This window comes from Chiloscyllium plagiosum, unplaced genomic scaffold, assembly GCF_037043375.1.
Source record: "Chiloscyllium plagiosum isolate Xiang-an unplaced genomic scaffold, Cpla_swu_hap1 HiC_scaffold_28, whole genome shotgun sequence".
In the NCBI taxonomy this organism is placed as follows: domain Eukaryota; kingdom Metazoa; phylum Chordata; class Chondrichthyes; order Orectolobiformes; family Hemiscylliidae; genus Chiloscyllium; species Chiloscyllium plagiosum.
The window spans coordinates 13,269,104-13,288,322 of NW_028270166.1; the positions used below are offsets into that span (position 1 = coordinate 13,269,104).

The 19,219-nt window shown below is 39.9% G+C and overlaps 1 protein-coding gene across 6 annotated transcripts in view; it reads left to right on the forward strand.

Moving 5' to 3' along the window:
* LOC122565401 (PWWP domain-containing DNA repair factor 3A-like) overlaps positions 1 to 19,219 on the forward strand; it is a 57,222-nt gene that overhangs the window by 25,607 nt on the left and 12,396 nt on the right. For 3 of the 6 annotated variants that reach the window (XM_043721346.2, XM_043721347.2, XM_043721351.2), the window contains 5 exons: positions 1,972 to 3,186; positions 12,115 to 12,252; positions 16,975 to 17,045; positions 17,406 to 17,491; positions 18,453 to 18,513. In XM_043721346.2, coding sequence (XP_043577281.2) covers positions 1,972 to 3,186; positions 12,115 to 12,252; positions 16,975 to 17,045; positions 17,406 to 17,491; positions 18,453 to 18,513 — 1,571 coding nt within the window. The remainder of the gene's footprint in view (positions 1 to 1,971; positions 3,187 to 12,114; positions 12,253 to 16,974; positions 17,046 to 17,405; positions 17,492 to 18,452; positions 18,514 to 19,219) is intronic. The other 3 variants (XM_043721348.2, XM_043721349.2, XM_043721350.2) reach the window with 3 other exon arrangements.

The window sequence follows — 19,219 nt, forward strand, 5'->3', positions numbered from 1 at the left end:
TACCTATTATCTTAGCCTGCTTGGCACGCTTTCCTCATTCATGAAGAAGGGCTTATGCCCGAAACGTCGATTCTCCTGCTCCTTGGGTGCTGCCTGACCTGCTGCGCTTTTCCAGCAACACATTTTCAGCTCTGATCTCCAGCATCTGCACTTTCTCCTAGAGCATTTTCATTTTAACATTGCAATTTGGCTTATGTACATTTAGACCTCTTTACATTGGCAATCAAAATCCTCACCATAAAATAATTGTGCTGCACTTTAATTGCTTCCATTTGTTCTTGCATAACAATGCTGGTTGTTTAATGTCAGAAGTCTTGGCTAGCAATGTACTGAATAAGTCACTGGATTTGTGATTTTTTCCTGTGTAGTGATGATGTATGTTAAATTGCTGCAACTACTTAGCCATGTAAGATTTAGTAAGAAAAAGCTTTAAAAATAGAGTCAAAGGGGTGATGACCGTGTTCAAAAAGAATTGCTAAACAAAAGCATATTTGCTAATAGAAAGAGGATATTTTTGATAATGAGGCCCTATATATATTTCTGAGATATTAGTTCAAGATATCCTGTTTCTTTTCCCAAACATGACTTTATATGCTTGTTAAAAATTATTCCCCTATTTTGCTCCAGCAACGAGTGGTTGTGAAATTGTTTGTAAGTATGCACACGCATTTGGATTTCACATTTCTGCTAGTACTTTGAGTATAAGCTTTTGTGTTGGGGGTTTGGCATAATGTTTGAGGTACTCTTTGCTCACTTCTTCCCTCTCATTAGATATGTGCGCAGAATTAGATCCATTGAGTCTGCTCTGCCATTCAATCATGGATTATCTGTTCCTTAATCCCATTTTCCTGCCTCCTCCCTGTAACTCTTGAGCCCCGTACGAATCAAGAACCTTGGCCCCACAGTCTTCTACGGCAATGAGTTCCAGAAATTCACCACCCTCTAGCTGAAGAAATTCCTCCTCTTAGTTCTAAAGGATCATCCTTCTCTCTGGGCTGTGCCCTTGGGTCCCAGTCTGTACAACTAGTGGAAATATCTTTTCTCCACCTCCACTGTATTCAGGCTTCAATCAGGTTCCCCATCGTCCTTCCAAGCTCCAAGTACAGACCCAGAGTCCTCGACCACCCATCTTACAAAAAGCCTTTCATCCCTGGGATCATTCTTGTTATTACCTCCTATGGACTCCTTCCAAGACCAGCACATCCTTCCTTAGATATGGGGCTCAAAATTGCTCACAATATTCCAAATCTGGTCTGACCAGAGCCTCATCCAGCTTCAGCAATACACCTCCGCTGTTGTATTCTAACCCTCTTGAAATGAATGCTAGGATTGCATTTATCTTTCTAGCTGCCAACTGAGCCTGCATGTTAACCTTAAGAAAACCCTGAATTAGGACTCCCAAGTCCCTTCGTGCTTCAGATTTCCAAAACCTTTCCCTATTTAGGAAATACCCTGCGCCCCCTATTTTTCCAACCAAAGTGCATGAGCTCACACTTTCCCATATGGTAATCCACCTGCCACTTCATTGTCCACTCTCCTTGTTCAAGACCTTGTGCAGCCTCCCTGCTTCTTTCACCTGTCCCTTCACTTTTGTTGTCTGCTATCATGGCAACAATGCCCTTAGCTCCTTTGTCCAGATCATGGAAATGTTCGGTTGTATTTATAAACAGATGTTTTATAATGTGCTGTCTCGTGTTCTGATTTGCATACTAATTGACTTATGAACTTGGGAAAGAAATCCTTTCATAGCAGAAGAACTGAATGTATTTTATTTTGGTATGCATGAATAAGACAGCATTCATAATTTAATGCAGGCACATACTGTAGAGATTCCTAGCAACTGTGATGGCGATATGTTTAAAATTTCTCTTGGAATAGATAACTTGAGAGCATTATTTACATTTACAATGTTTCATAATTTTGTTTTCCCTGCTCTAGTCTGTATCAATATACTTTTCTTTTTTTAAAAAGTGCATGAGGAAGACTTTACGCATGAAGAAGCTGTGGAAGAACTGACTTACAGAAAGGCACTTCGAATCGCCCTGAATATTTTAGCCAATCGTGACAGCCATGTTGCTCAAATGACTATAAAAGAACCGGTAATGGCAAAGACTCGAGTTTTGACTTCAAAAGAGTTTAAAGAGTATTCCTGTGTTCACAATGCAAATAAAACACAAAATACACCAAAGAAAAATGGATTGCGTTCACTTCAGGGACAAGAAACTGTATGCACTCGACAAAGTAGCAGAAAACTATCTTGTATCAACAAATTACCAGAGGTTGAACAAGAGAAAAGACTGACCAGGTCATGCACATTAACTCCAAATTCAACTAAAATGAAAAACCATGCTGGTAAGGAAAAAAATAGTGGAGTAAGGAGAAGTATGGGAAGGCCAAGAAAAAATCTCTTTAAACTCCAGCCAAACACTTCATGTGGCAGTCACACACGGTGTGAGCAACCATTACCAGTGAAACAGGAAGCTGCTGATACACACAAATATTGGGGTGAAGACAGGCTGCAAAATGTAGGAAAGTCATCTATACCAATACATGATTCTAAAATTTCTGGAGAGGGGAAAGATCAAAATGGAGAAGTTAAAATGATGACCCTTAGATCAAGGGTTATTTGCAAATCTGCCTGCAAAGAAGTTACCAATTCTTCTGTACAATTCAGCTGTAAACCTTCGGTTACTCCAACGTCTGACTCTCGTAGCTATTTAGAATCTACTCCTAAACGTAGGACTAGTGACAACATTGGGTCACATGAATGTTCTCACTTTTTAAGAAGACCCCGTAATGTTCAGTTAGAAATTAAAAGTAATTTGGGCCAAAATAAATTGGTAGAAGAACAGAAAAAGAGAAAAGGAAACAAGTGCCCAGAACCTGTAGAGTGCCTTCATACCAGTACAACCTCTGCTGATTGGGACATTAATGTTAGATCCAGCAACCAGCCAAACATAGATGATTTTACAGGAACCAGGAATCCCATGCAGCATGTAAATGGGCACAAAAGAAGCATTTCCGATAATTCGCAAATGTTTTGTCCTACTACCCAACTAAATAAACAAGAGGCGTTTCCTCCTTCAAAAATTCAGAAAAAGGAGGAAGGTTCAAAGATGCACACTTTATCCACTGCAGAGCCTGACACGACGATTCAGTCACCAGCATTTCAAGTTGATGAAATAGGTAAGTTAATCTCTCTGTTAAAGGATAACATCCATTAACTATTGTTGCATTGCAGGCAATAAAATGATGTGAATTTTTGTTTTTAGGAAATGTTTAAGGAGTTTCCTTACTAAAATATGAATTACAAATGGCAGTTGGTTTTTACTTGACTGAAATGTTAGAAATTATGTCTATGAATTTGAAACGTGTTAAACTTATCAGTGAAGATACAATTCAAACCCAAAATATACCCATTGTCAATAATTAATAGCTTGGACTAAATGACATGAGGAATTGTATTTGTTCAGCTCAAAGTGCTTGTAACATTGCCAGAAATTGTTAGGCATCACTGTACTACTAAAGGTCATTTTGAAAAGCTGTAACTTCAGAAAATCAGTTTTTGTTTTGTATTTAAAGTAATATTTTAATTTATTTTTACTCACTCCCTAGTTTACAACATGAAGGAACTGTTCTACTTAGTATTTGTACAGCTGCTTTGCAAGAGCAATCCAAAACTGCACTCTTCGGTAGAATATTCCTCTGCCTCATTTGTTGACATTTTAATTTTTAAGTATTCATCATTGCTCACAACAAAACATTTTGTGACGCTCGTAAAGAAATTTCTCCTATCTGTATTTCTCTCGCATGTGGTCTCCGTGTACATGTCTCAATGCAATATATATGTTGTATGGGTTCTATTGATGACTCCTTTTCAGTGATTTCCTTATCTAGTAGACCTGCACTTGTCCTTTTAAATTTTAAGTTTTAACTAAACCTTATTAAATGTTGCATTGGTTTTATCTACTCTATTAAAAATGGTTCACTATCTTAAGACTCTCTCAAGTTGGTCTGATTCCCGTTGTATTGATTAAGTTATGATTTCCTGTAACTTTTGTATTTGATGAACATGACTTCAAACATTATAGGCACTGTTTGGCTTAACTGTTGTCATGTATAAAATTTGTAGTATCATGGTCTTATACTCTGTGTCCATTCCTACAACTCAATATTGTCTGTTCTTAACTAACTTTATCTACTTGCACTTGCATTTCAATTAATTATAGATCCAACATACGTTTATTCTTTTACATCTTTCTTTTGTCTATGTACTCCCATTTCTTGTTTTTTTCTCCCGAAATATATCACCACCCACCTCTGCATTAATTTGCTTCCAATGACCTGCCTGATCATCCCAATGTCTTTTTGATCTAATTAGCAATTTTATTTCTTTCAGGGCTAGCAATTGAGACAGATAATATGTTGATGTTCAGGATAAGATTGGATTGGTAGTTGATGGGAAGTACTGATAGGGTAGGGAATGTTCTGCACCACTGGGATAACATAGGAGAAATCAGGCCATGCAACTCTGAGGCATCCAAAAGTTAGATTTTTCTTTAAATATGCAAAATTCCCCAATTTACCTGTTTTAAGACCCAGGTTGACAGAGCACTGAGTGGGTTCTATACTTAAATAAGCACTATTTATTAAAAGTAGACCGACTGTAGTCAGAGTTAAACATTATGAACCATTGGCATATAATTCAACTCGTTAAAACTCTTATCCTCTTTTAAACTCCCCCTTGTAGGCGTGCACACACAAACATACACAGGAAAAAACTAACTTGGGTGTTACGGGAAGAGAGAAAAATTGGGAAAGCATATCAGTGTTCCTGGTTACAAGATCTGCTGAGGTGTTTCTCTAACTAATGAATTAAAAGTCTAAATTAATAGCAACTCTGAAGGAAAAAACTGGTTTTCTTCAGGTTTAAAATGGCTTTTACTGCAGATAGTAGATCTCCTAAGCTTATGGAATTCACAGCTTCTCACTCCATTATCCTGTTCACAGCTCCAACCTGTTCAATTACCTGAGAATCAATCCTGCAGTTGTTGGCAGGCAGAAGGCTTTGTCATCAATAACTGATCATGAGTCCTCAAATCAGCTACTTGTTGCTTGTTGAATCTTCATTTGTACACACGGTGGCACAGTGGTTAGCACTGCTGCCTCACAGCGCCAGAGACCCGGGTTCAATTCCCGCCTCAGGCGACTGACTGTGTGGAGTTTACACGTTCTCCCCGTGTCTGCGTGGGTTTCCTCCGGGTACTCCGGTTTCCTCCCACAGTCCAAAGATGTGCAGGGTCAGGTGAATTGGCCATGCTAAATTGCCCGTAGTGTTAGGTAATGGGTAAATGTAGGGGTATGGGTGGGTTGCGCTTCGGCGGGTTGGTGTGGACCTGTTGGGCCGAAGGGCCTGTTTCCACACTGCAAGTAATCTAATCTAATCTAATCTAATCTAATCATATCTACACCTATCAGTTGCAGCACATCTGCAGACTGGGTTGAATGGCCTGTTTCTGGATTGTTCTTCATGTTGTTACATTGCGGGTGTAATAGATTCTGTGAGAGAGAATTAAATTTTATTCTGGGCACAGCTGAAGGAGATATTGTTTAGAGATCTTTTGCAGCAGAATTCTGTGGTAGGTGATTGTATTCTGTATGTTGGTATAATTGGGCAGCAGCTGAGCCATGCCTTCCTTAATTTCAACTATTTTGGTACTTCATGCAGAGAACCTCAGTGGAAATGGATATTGAACTTGCATTGTTGACACACCATTCTGTATTGCAAGCCAGCAGATTTAAAATAAGGATGGAAAAGGATAGACCAGATCTAAAAGCTGAAGTTCTAAATTGGAGAAAGGCCAATTTTGACGGTATTAGGCAAGAACGTTCGAAAGCTGATTGGGAGCAGATGTTCGCAGGTAAAGAGATGGCTGGAAAATGGGAAGCCTTCAGAAATAATGAGAATCCAGAGAAAGTATCTTCCTGTCAGGGTGAAAGGGATGGCTGGTAGGATAGGGAATGCTGGATGACTAAAGAAATTGAGGGTATGGTTAAGAAAAAGAAGGAAGCATGTGTAAGGTACAGACAGGATAGATAGAGTGAATCCTTAGACGAGTATAAAGGAAGTAGGAGTATACTTAAGAGGGAAATCGAGGACAAAAAGGGGACATGAGATTGCTTTGGCAAATAGAATTAAGGAGAATCCAAAGGGTTTTTACAAATACATTAAGGACAAAAGGATAACTAGGGAGAGAATAGGGCTCCTCAAAGATCAGCAAGCCGGCCTTTGTGTGGAGCCGCAGAAAATGGGGAGATACTAAATGAGTATTTTGCATCAGTATTTTCTGTGGAAAAGGATATGGAAGATATAGACTGTAGGAAAATAGATGGTGACATTTTGCAAAATGTCCAGATTATAGAGGAGGAAGTGCTGGATGTCTTGAAACAGGTAACGATGGATAAATCCCCAGGACCTGATCAGGTGTACCCGAGAGCTCTGTGGGAAGCGAGAAAAGTGATTGCTGGGCCTCTTACTAAGATATTTGTATCATCGATAGTCACGGGTGAGGTGCCGGAAGACTGGAGGTTGGCTAACGTGGTGCCACTGTTTAAGAAGGGTGGTAAAGACAAGCCAGGGAACGATAGACCGGTGAGCCTGACCTCGGTGGTGGGCAAGTTGTTGAAGGAAATCCTGAGGGACAGGATGTACATGTATTTGGAAAGGCAAGGACTGATTCGGGATAGTCAGCATGGCTTTGTGCTTGGGAAATAATGTCTCACGAACTTGATTGAGTTTTTTGAAGAAGTAACAAAGAGGATTGATGAGGGCAGAGCAGTAGATGTGATCTATATGGACTTCAGTAAGACGTTCGACAAGGTTCCCCATGGGAAACTGATTAGCAAGGTTAGATCTCATGGAATACAGGGGAGAACTAGCCATTTGGATACAGAACTGGATCAAAAGTAGAAGACAGTGGGTGGTGGTGGAGGGTTGTTTTTCAGACTGGAGGCCTGTGACCAGTGGAGTGCCACAAGGATCGGTGCTAGGTCCTCTACTTTTTGTTATTTACATAAATGATTTGGGTGCGAGCATAAGGGGTACAGTTAGTAAGTTTGCAGATGACACCAAAATTGGAGGTGTATTGGACAGCGAAGAGGGTTATCTCAGATTACAACAAGATCTTGACCAGATGGGCCAATGGGCTGAGAAGTGGCAGATGGCGTTTAATTCAGATAAATGTGAAGTGCTGCACTTTGGGAAAGCAAATCTTAGCAGGACTTACACACTTAATGGTAAGGTCCTAGGGAATGTTGCTAAACAAAGAGACTTTGGAGTGCAGGTTCCTAGCTCCTTGAAAGTGGAGTCACAGGTAGATAGGATAGTGAAGAAGGGTTTGGTATGCTTTCCTTGATTGATCAGAGTATGGAGTACAGGAGTTGGGAGGTCGTGTTGCGGCTGTATTGGTTAGGCCACTGTTGGAATATTGCGTGCAATTCTGGTCTCCTTCCTAGCAGAAAGATGTTGTGAAACTTAAAAGGGTTCAGAAAAGATTTACAAGGATGTTGCCAGGATTGGAGGATTTGAGCTATAGGGAGAGGCTTAACAGGCTGGAGCTGTTTTCCCTGGAGCGTCGGAGGCAGAGGGGTGACCTCATAGAGGTTTACAAAATTGAGGGACATGGATATAGGGTAAATAGGCAAAGTCTTTTCCCTGGGGTGAGGGAGTCCAGAACTAGAGGGCATAGGTTTAGGGTGAGAGGGGAAAGATATAAAACAGACATACTGGGCAACTGTTTCACGCAGACGGTGGTAAGTGTATGGAATGAGCTGCCAGAGGAAGTGGTGGAGGCTGGTACAATTGCAACATTTAACAGGCATTTGGATGGGTATATGAATAGGAAGGGTTTGGAGGGATACGGGCTGGGTGCTGGCAGGTGGGGCTAGATTGGTTTGGGATATCTGTTCGGCATGGATGGGTTGGACCTAAGGGTCTCTTTCCATGCTTTACACCTCTTTGGCTCTAACTAGAATTCTTCGGCAAAGGCAGCTTGTGAATGAAAATGTGAGTCAGGTGACCTGTTTCTCTACTGAACATGTTGATTTCAATATATTTGAACTTTTCTGCCATTGCTTCTAATTTACAAGCCAAAGAAAAGAGTCATTTTTCCCTATTGACATTAATCAGAAATATTTGCGCTGTAAAATCTAGCTAGACTGGAACTTGCTGGGCTTCAAGTCCGTGTTAGTGCTATGTTGCTATTTTCTGACCTCCACCTCATCAACTCCCATTTTCAGGTCTCCTCTCCCCAGTTCATAGGCTCCATTTTTGCCATTTAACTGGGATTCATGTCAGGCCTCATGTTGTCCCATGCTCACTGTCCAGCTTGTAGATACATCAAAAGTGTTCTGGAGACTGGAAATTTAACTCTTCACTCTCAAAGGCCAGCAAAACAGCTTCTGCTTTTGCAATCAGCACCAGGAGAAATTTGTGCAGTTATTGTAAACTGCCCCTTCTGTATAATCATTTTGTAAATTTGAATTAGAAATATGGCAGTGCTGTTCAGAAAGTAATCTTTCATTTTGATATGAAGTTTGTATTACTTGCTTGTTTATTTACCATGCCCTACAAACATAGATCCCATCATCAACCATTTAGAACATAGAACAATACAGCGCAGAACAGGCCCTTTGGCCGTCGATGTTGCGCCGACCTGTGAACTATTCTCATCTTGTCCCTCATCATCCATGTGCTTTTCCAAGGATTGTTTAAATCTCCCTAATGTGGCTGAGTTAACTACATTGGCAGGTAGGGCATTCCACGCCCTTACCACTCTGAGTAAAGAACCTGCCTCTGACATCTGTTTTAAATCTATCACGCCTCACTTTGTAGTTATGCCCCCACGAACAAGCTGATGTCATCATCCTAGCAAAAAGGACTTTCACTGTCTACCCTATCTAATCCTCTGATCATCTTGTATGTCTCTATCAAATCCCCTCTTAGCTTTCTTCTTTCCAATGAGAACAGACCCAAGTGTCTCAGCCTTTCCTCATAAGACCTTCCCTCCAGACCTGGCAACATCCTAGTGAATCTCCTCTGCACCTTTTCCAATGCTTCGACATCCTTCCCGAAATATGGCAACCAGAACTCTACACAATATTCCAAGTGTGGCCGCACTATCGTTTTGTATAGTTGCAGCTTGATATTGCAGCTTTGGAACTCAATCCTTCTACCAATGAAACCTAACACACCATATGCCGCCTTAACACTATCAACCTAGGTGGCAACTTTCAGGGATCAATGTACATGGACTCCAAGATCCCTCTGCACATCCAAACTACCAAGAATCTTTCCATTGACCCAGTACTCTGCCTTCCTGTTATTCTTCCCAAAGTGCATCACTTCACATTTAGCTGCATTGAACTCCATTTGCCATCTCGCAGCCCAATTCTGCAGTTTATCCAAGTCCCCCTGCAACCTGGTACATTCTTCCAAACTGTCCACTATGCCAACGACTTTAGTGTTATCTGCGAATTTACTAATCCATCCACCTATGCCTGTGTCTAAGTCATTTATAAAAATGACAAATAGCAGTGGTCCCAAAACAGATCCTTGTGGCACATCACTAGTAACTGGACTCCAGGCTGAATATTTTCCATCAACCATCACTCTCTGCCTTCTTTCAGAAAGCTAGTTTCTAATCCAAACTGCTAAATCACCCTCAATCCCATGCCTATGCATTTTCTCCAACAGCCTACCATGTGGAACCTTATCAAAGGCTTTACTGAAGTCTATATATACCACGTCAATTGCCCTACCCTCATCTACATGCGTGGTCACCTTCTCAAAAAACTCATTTGTGAGGCACGATCTGCCCTTGATGAAACCATGTTGACTATCAGGAATCAAATTGTTGCTTGCTAGATGATTATAAATCATATCTCTTATAATCCTTTACAAAACCTTTCCTACAACAGAAATAAGGCTCACTGGTCCATAATTACCTGGGTTATCTCTACAGCCCTTCTTGAACACGGGCACAACATTTGTAATCCTCCAGTCCTCTGGTACTGAACCTGTAGACAATGACAACTCCAATATCAAAGCCAAAGGCTCTGTTATCTCCTCCCTAGCTTCCCAGAGAATCCTCTGATAAATTCCATCAGGCCCAATGGACTTGTCTGCTTTCACTCCTTCTAGAATTGATAACACCTGTTCATAACTAACCTCTATCTTTTCTAGTCTAATATCTCATATCTCCTTCTCCTCTCCAATATGCTCCTTTTCCTGAGTGAAAATCGATGAGAAATGTTTGTTTAGCACCTCTCCAATCTCCACAGGGTCCACACTCAACTTCCCACTTTTGTCTTTGGCCCTATTCCTACCCAGTCATCTTTTTATCCCTCACATACCTATAGAAAGCTTTAGGATTCTCCTTTATTCTATCTGCTGAAGACTGCTCGTGTCCTCTCTTTGCTCTTCTTTACTCTCTCTTTAAAATCCTTCCTAGCTGATATGTAAATCTCCATCGCCTCACCTGAACAGTCTTCTCATCAACACAAGCTTCCTCCTTCCACTTAACAAGAGATGCAATTTCTATAGTAAACCACGGTTCCCTTACCTTATCACTTCCTGCCTGCCTGACAGGGACATACCTATCAAGGACACGCAATATCTGTTCCTTAAACCAGCTCCACATTTCTATTGTCTGCATATTGCTACCCGATTCTGTGCATCCTAATCGCATTATAATTGCCCTTGCCCCATCGATAACTCTTGACCTGTGGCATGTACCTATCCCTTTCCATCGCTAAACTAAACATAACTGAATTATGGTCACTCTCTCTCCAAAGTGCTCATCTACAACTAAATCAAACACCTGGCCTGGTTCATTACCAAGCACCAGATCCAGAGTGGCCTCCCTCTTGTCAGCCCTTCGACATACTGTCAGGAAACCCTCCTGTACACATTGGACAAAAACTGATCCATCCAACGTACTTGAGTTATAGCATTTCTAGTCAATGTTGGAGAAGTTACAGTCCCCCATAATGACCACCTGGTTCCTTTCACTCCTACCCAAAATGATTTTGTTAATCCTCACTTCCACCTCCTTGGAACTCTGCAGAGGCCTACAAAAGAAACTCCAAGCAGTGTGACCTCTCCTCTCCTGTTTCAAACCTCAGCCCACACTACCTCAGTAGACGAATCCTCGTCAAAAGTTCTTTCAGCCATCGTTATACTATCCTTGACTAACAAGTCCACACCTCCCCCTCGTTTACAGACTTGCCTCTTCTTAATGAAAGATCTAAACCTTGGACCTGCAACATCTATTCCTCACCCTGTTCTATCCATGTCTCCGAAATGGCCACAACATCGAAGTCCCATGTACCTATCCGTGCTGCAAGCTCACCTACCTTATTTCGGATACTTCTGGCGTTGAAGTAGACACATTTCAAACCACTTCACTGTCTGCCAGCACATTCCTGTTACCCTGAAATCCTGTTCCCTGTCCTCCCTATTTTCATCCTCCTGTGCACTGGAACTACAACTCCGGTTCCCATCCCCCTGCTGAGCTAGTTTAAACCCACCTGAATAGCATCAGCAAATTTCCCACCCAGGATATTACTGCCCCTCTAGTTCGAGAAGACCGTCCTGTTAGTACAGGTCCCACCTTCCCCAGAATGAGCCCCAATTATCCAAGTACCTGAAACCCTCCCTCCTGCACCATCCTTGCAGCCACATGTTCAGCTGATGTCTCTCTCTATTCCTTGACTCGCTATCACGTGGCATGGGTAACAAACCAGAGATAACAACTCTTTTTGTTCTAGCTCTCCGCTCTCATTATTTGTCTCAGACTCACTTCCAACTCCAAATCCACCTTGATGTTGACCGAAAAATAATCCCAACTGGTATACGTATGTCCTTGACAAAATATTCTGTCCATGAATATTCTGAAGTTTTGCTCAAATGCAGAATGTGCTTTCCAGTTGAACCAGCTAGACAAGTGTAATTGTATTCAGGTTCAAATAAGAGGCCAGGCTTGATGGCCTAAAGGCCTTTTCTTTTGAACCTGTGGTCCATCACTGGTGATGTAAATATCTGTACTTATGCAGGATTACACTCATCCTCTTTGTCAGTAGAGTTCAGTTCAATAGATTCCCTTTCAACAAGCAAGCGCACAGATAATGGGGAGGAGGATGAAGAGAATGACGATGAAGATGAAAATCTTCCAAGTATACTGCTGCACCAAGGTAAGACCCTTAATTTCTAATCTTCTAGTGCACATTTATGATATGTAATTTCTCCTCTGTCTAGTCATCCTTTTTCCAAGATCTGTCAGGTTCAAAGCAGTGTTGCATATAGAGCTGTTTGAACAGAATTGACCTATGTACAGTTAAAACTGCTGAATGTTGACCCTTTATGTGAAATGGTGGTGTCTCTTAATGGATATTGCCAGTCTAAAGTTTTTTAAATGTGATGTTTTATGTCCTTTCTATATGTAGTGAAACAACTCCAAGCAGTGACTATGCAACACAGCCTGAGGCTGCCAGCACTGTAGATTCCACCTTCTTTTGCTGCAGCAGCAGCCTTTTACTTAAAGAAGTGATAGAGACTTCACTGTGATATAATGCTCTTATGTTTGCATTAAACTGAGAGTACAACAGTAGAAGTAGACAATTCTGCCTGTTCCAACATTCTATGAAAATACTGCAGATCTCTGTTTTGACTCCTCTCGTGGTATGATTCCATATTCCTGAATACTCTGGTAGCAAAAATCTCAGCTTGAATTTAAAATTATTAATTTATTTATCATCTTTTACAGAAGAAAGTTTCACACTATCACCATCCTTTATAGAAATAAATACTTAGTAACTTCTGTCCTGGATAGCTTGGTACTGATTGAGTTTGTCTCATTGACTTGACAAAATGTGTTTTTCTTTGTGCCCTATCGATTCATTACCAAAGTTCAAGTCAGATCATCCCCTAATGTTTGTGTCCAGTGGGTGAAAGTTTGGCTTAGTTACTTTAAGGAGAGTGCGATTTTAGACCAAGACTTGCAACTATGTCCCATGGACATTGTGCTCTTGTTGTCGCTGTAAATGTATTCCATTGGCCTCTGTTCAGGAGCAAAAGTAGAGAACCAGTGTCTTCCACACTTTGGACATTGTTGACAGCAAAGAAAATTGGGTGACAGATGACAGTGGAGATGTGAAGTTTGTGTACAACTTTGGTGGGTGCAAATGTTGCAGTACTGTTTCTAAATATTCATAGATTAGTAGAATTAAATAACCATTCAATAATATATTGTATCTTCACTGGTCAAGAGTAAATTTGGTTATTGATGGATAAAACATATTCTCTAATCTGTCTTCAGGTTCTTAAAATACGTGTTGTTTTTCTTCAATGTATAAAGCAGCTATTTTTGCATTCACTCATTTACAGCTGGCTTCCCTTCTGGATCTTATGCACTCATTAACAATACCAAATAAAACTTGCCAGATTATTGAAGATTTGTGATCAAGAAAATTCAGTTCAGAAAAGGATTGATTTCCTGATCACCAGTCTTGAATATATCTACCTATTTACCTTGTAAGCAGTTAAGCAAGACTCACATTAACAGCTAGCAGCACTAAACCGGATAAATGTAGCCTTACAGGACTTTTAAAATGTCATATGTGTGTTCTAAGAAATTTATGGGAATGTATTTTTAATAATTTTCTTAGCTGGGTTAGCTCCAACATGTTAAGAATACTTCTTCTAGAAAATAAATAAACAACATAGTACTAATCAAAGCTTTCTATTTAAAATATGCCAGTACTGATCAGAAATGAGACATTTACACCAGTCTTTTAAACCTTTTCCATTTGTTATAGCACAGAGATAGCAAGCCGGACCAAATCAGACTTGCTAACAGTGGGTTGCAGCACAATGAAATTAAAATATTCATTGGCCCTCAATTGCCCAGTTGTTCCTAACAAGACTTTGTGAATAAAAGTTCAGAGTTTAGATTGGAGTAGTGCTGGAAAAGCAGAGCAGTTCAGGCAGCATCGGAGGAGTAGTAAAATCGATGTTTCGGGTAAAAGCCCTTCATCAGGAAATGAAGGACTTTTGCCCGAAACGTCGATTTGCCTGCTCCTCGGATGCTGCCTGAGCTGATGTGCTTTTCCAGCACCACTCTAATCTAGATTCTGGTTTCCAGCATCTGCAGTCATTGTTTTTACCTAATAAAAGTTCAGACACCCATCTTGTAGTTTAAACATATATTTTCAATTTATTATTAATAATTAACTTAAGTTAAGCAAAGCTAACTGACAAGGTAACAATGTAATCTAATTAATGTTTATGATTTACACCCAATCTTCTTTAATCTTAACTACAGCCTCTCACCACAGACACAATTAAGACAGAAATTGGGGGAAAACATTAGTTGCAGTTGGCCAGTTAACTTTAGGTGTTTTGAGCAATGGTTGCTAAATGTTCGTACAATCCTTGGAAATTAGTTGCTCACAGACACTAGGGACTGTATATCTTGCTTGAATTCTGACATTGATATAAACAACTTCTGCAGGCTGCTGAAGATTTTTACTTGAGTCTTGCAGACTGGGGTTCTTTTCACAAACTTTTCAATAGTTCAGTAATTGGAAGATAACTAGACAGCAACCAAAACTCCATCCAGCGGCTTTTACAGTCAGATTGTTTTCTGATTAAAACCCAGCATGTACCTTTTCAAACTACAGTTTCTGTTTTTGTTTTAGTATTCTTGTTGTTTGATTGGCTGACCTTCCTTTTAACTGATCCTTTTAACATTTGAGCAGCTGCAAGTTCTTATGCATCATGCATCTCAAGTTCTGAAACATTTGCAGTGTTCTTAAAACCCAATAATCAACTTGCAATTACTTTGCAGCCCAGTTCCCACAAACATATATCAGTTTTTGTTCTGCCCATTTTTTTCACAACATACTGCTGCTCAAAATCTAAGTTTAACTCTCTCCTTCAGCTTGCAATTCCAAACCAAAAATGAGAAAAGTACAGAAAAATGGGCGGCACGGTTGCACAGTGGTTAGCACTGCTGCCTCACAGTGCCAGAGACCCGGATTCAATTCCAGCCTCAGGTGACTCTGTGTGGAGTTTGCACATTCTCCCAGTGTCTGCGTGGGTTTCCTCCGGGTGCTCAGGTTTCCTCCTACAATGCAAAAAAAAATGTGCAGGTTAGGTGAATTGGCCATGCTAAAATTGCCCGTAGTGTTAGGTGAAGGGGTAAATGTAGGGGAATGGGTCTGGGTGGGTTGCACTTCGGCGGGTCGGTGTGGACATGTTGGGCCAAAGGGCCTGTTTCAACACTAAGTAATCTAATCTACAGAAGAATGATGGTCCCAGTTAGTTGTTTGAATTTTAATTTTTTTTTCTAAAAACTACGAAGTGGTCTTAGTGATATAGACCTCTTTCGCAGGCAACTGAGAGTGGAAATGGGTTACATTCTTCTTTCTTTATCCAATCTATTTCAATTTCCGAGCACTATGGTGAGATATCGATAATAAACTGGATTTGCTGTTCTAAATGATCAAATGCTTTGTCAACCCTGTAATACAGTGGAAGGATTGCTAATAGATATTAGATTTCTCAAAATGATTAATTCCTTCATTGAAATTTATCAGAAGTATAGTCTTATAACATCAACTAAGTTTTTTCATTATTCTGGGTATGGTATTAGTACTGGGATCTGGGTATGGTATTAGTACTGGGATCTGGGTATGTCATCCATCCATGATTACTTTTGACAAACTGGGGATCTGCCTTGTTGAATATGCATACCCACAAAGCTGCTGGGAAATCAGTTCCAGGCTTTTGTCCCAGTGACAGTTAAGAAATTATGCAGTTCCAAATCCGAACTGTGTGGCTTGGAGGGAAAATTGCAAGTGGTTGTATTCCTGATACTGTGTTTCTCATGACCTTTTCTGTGGCAGAGGTCATGGATTTGAAAGATGCTGCTGAAGAAGTCTTGCACAGTTGCTGTGATACATCTTGTAGGTGGTAAACAGGGCAACCTCTATTATCCAAACAAGGACAGAGTATTTTGCTCGGATAATCGAATGTTCGAATAACACAGGGACCTTGATTTTTTTTCAGATAATCAATGTTTGGATAATTAAGGTTGTACTGTACACAGTTGCCCTATGCATTGATGGTGGAGGAAGTTGATAGATGCAGTACCAATCATTCAAGCTGCTTTACCCTATGTCGTGTTGGCCTTTTGAACATTGCAGGAACTACACTCCTCCAGAAGAATGAGAGTCTCACTCCTGATTTGTGCCTCATATGTAAAGAGGCTTGAAGTCAGGAGGTGAGTTACTTGCCACAGTTGAGAGAGTCTTTATATTGTCTTACATAATTGCATTATCTTGCACAAGGCTTTAATATTGTTCCAAGGACAAAAGAATCGTATGTGAAATGCTACAGAAGAATCATTTCTTCTCTTGGTCAAGTTAAACCATTTGGTAAAACAAGTTTGTTTTGACTGTTGTAACCTGAATTTTTTCCAATCCTGATTTTTATTTTTCTTCTTTCTCCAACTCACCCATGAGGGTGCAATCTTTTTTAAAAAAAATCGAAAACAAGAACTTTATACGTCAGTGCATTTGAATTGCCATTTTCTTGATCATTATTAGTAACATACATAAAATCAGATGAGATTAGTTCAGCTATGTGGCCCTCCTATCCATTCATCCACTAACAATTTTTTAAGACTCATTTATTGAAGAATGGCCTATTAAAATTATTTTGGCAAAGCATACCAACATTTTGATTCAGAATATTTCCAATCTGCCTTGAGATTTGAAAGAAAAATCAAACCTGAATTAAAAAGCTTTATTTGTTTAAAAAGTTAATTGAAAAGCTGTTGTGAAATGAAAAATTGAATTGTACTGCCAGTAATCAGGAGTAACTAGATTTTGTTATTTGTTTTATTTTTGCAGAGCAATGGTCAGTAACTGAAGGGATGCTAGTTTGGTGTAAATTCCAGAAGTACCCATATTGGCCAGCAGTGGTAAGTGAGAAAGGGGACAGAAGTACAAGTTATATTTACTTAATTTTGTAAATTTGAACTATGACAATTTTCATACACTCATTTCTAAAGAAAAAAACTTGCATTTATGTCATGTTTCACAAACGCATCCCAAAATGCTTTACAACCAATTTCAGTACTTGAGGTTGCACTTAAGAAGTGATATTGGATGCACAGCAGTCAGTTTGCACATAGCAAGTTCCAATAAATAGCAATGTGATAATGACTGGACAAACGTTGTAACTTAGGGATACATTTTGGTCAAGAGATAGAACAGTGCAGCTTTGCCAGTCAAGTTTGGATATATCAACTTTTATTAGTATGCATCCCTGCTTTCAACAGGTAAGAAGTGTAAAGCCCAGGATCAAAAAGGCCAGCATACTGTTTGTCGATGAAAATATAATAGATGTAGAAAAGAACAAGAAAGGGTAAGTGAGACTCCTTTCAAACAGTTGTTGTTAAATAACTTCATTGTAGTAGGTTTCAATAGCTCAGATATTTCTGTTTAAACAGTGTGCCACACCTTTTTAATGGGATTGAGCATTAAATTCGTAACTCAGTTTTTGATTTTATTGATGTACTTTACATTAACCCTTGAATACAGTTTTGTATGACTTTGTTGTGGCTGTCCAACCTTTTATTTAATATCCACCACACTGCAACCTACTCTTTCCCCAACATTGACTTAGACTTTGGCTTTGTGTTGATATGGGGCATCCTATGGTGCCATCCTAAGTAGAGATCATGTGTACACATTGCATTGTCTTTCCCTGCTGGTGTAACACTGAAGAAACTAGACTTTTGCTTTGATGTATCTGAATCAAACAGAATATAGCTGCGTATACCATTTAAAAAGATTCATTTAGCTACTATTCATTCCAGGTTAAAATCTCTTAGTTATTTCCCATGCCAAAGAGATCTTTTGTGAATTATCATAGAGCATCGGAGTCTGAGGAGTGACCTTATAGAGGTCTATACAATCATAACGGGCATGGATAGGATAAATAGACCAAGTCTCTTCCCTGGGATGGGAGAGTCCAGAACTAGAGGGCATAGGTTTAGAGTGAGAGAGTGGTACATGTATGGAATAAGCTACCAGAGGAAGTGGGGGCTAATACAATTGCAACATTTGAAAGGCATCTGGATGGGTATATGAATAGGAAGGGTTTGGAGGTGTATGGGCCAGGTGCTGATAGGTGGGACTCGGTTAGATTGGGATATCTGGTCGGCATGGACGAGTTGACCGAAGGGTCTGTTTCCGTGCTGTACATCGCTATGACGCTAAGTAGCATGCATTTCAGCATATTCCCTTTTAAACCTAACGTGGTGATGAATACCCTGTAATGTTTCAATACATTAACCAATCATACTTGTTTTTGAATACTGCAGCTTTACAGTGTCTGTAAGGACCCTGAAACCATTTGATTGTGAAAACCGTCATCAGTTAACAGTAAGTTTACAAATCTGTTTGTTCACAGCCATATAGATTAATTGAAGCAAGGTTTAAAACTGCTGTTTAAAGCTACCCTGATGGATGACTTAATTGCCATGATCATGATCTCTATGCATGATAGCTGTTGGTATAAAGTTAACAGTTACAATATAATCCCTCATTCTTTTTATTTGGGGAATGGTAAGAAGGTATCAATAAAACAAAACAATGGTCTTGCTTTTCGCTGTTATTTCATAGCTACATTAGCACACATGCTTTGGCAGAAGAGTAAGCAGAATTGTGTTCAGCAGTACGATCACTCCAGTATGCTCACTTGAGTTCACATGAAATTGGCCAGTGCTCATGAGGTTTGTCCCAACATGAGTCAGCAGCTTCTGGGATTCTGGACTTAAGGCATCATATGCCAAATTTACAAACTACAATCATTCAATGAAAGATAATGGTGCAGCAGTCACAAACTTTGTTATGTCTTGGGGTACAATTAGTTTTCACAGATTTGGATCACGTTGAACATATATAATTTGCATTGATCAGTGAATCTGTCATGGCCATAAATCCTCAGGAACAAGTTGGAGTCAGTTTTATTTTCATACAAAGGGACATTAGAATATAAACAGCTACTGAAGAACAGTCAGTTACAGTATTTAATAGGAAATTAAATAAGTCCTGAAGAGCAATTCTAAAAATAGAAGAAGGCAGTGAG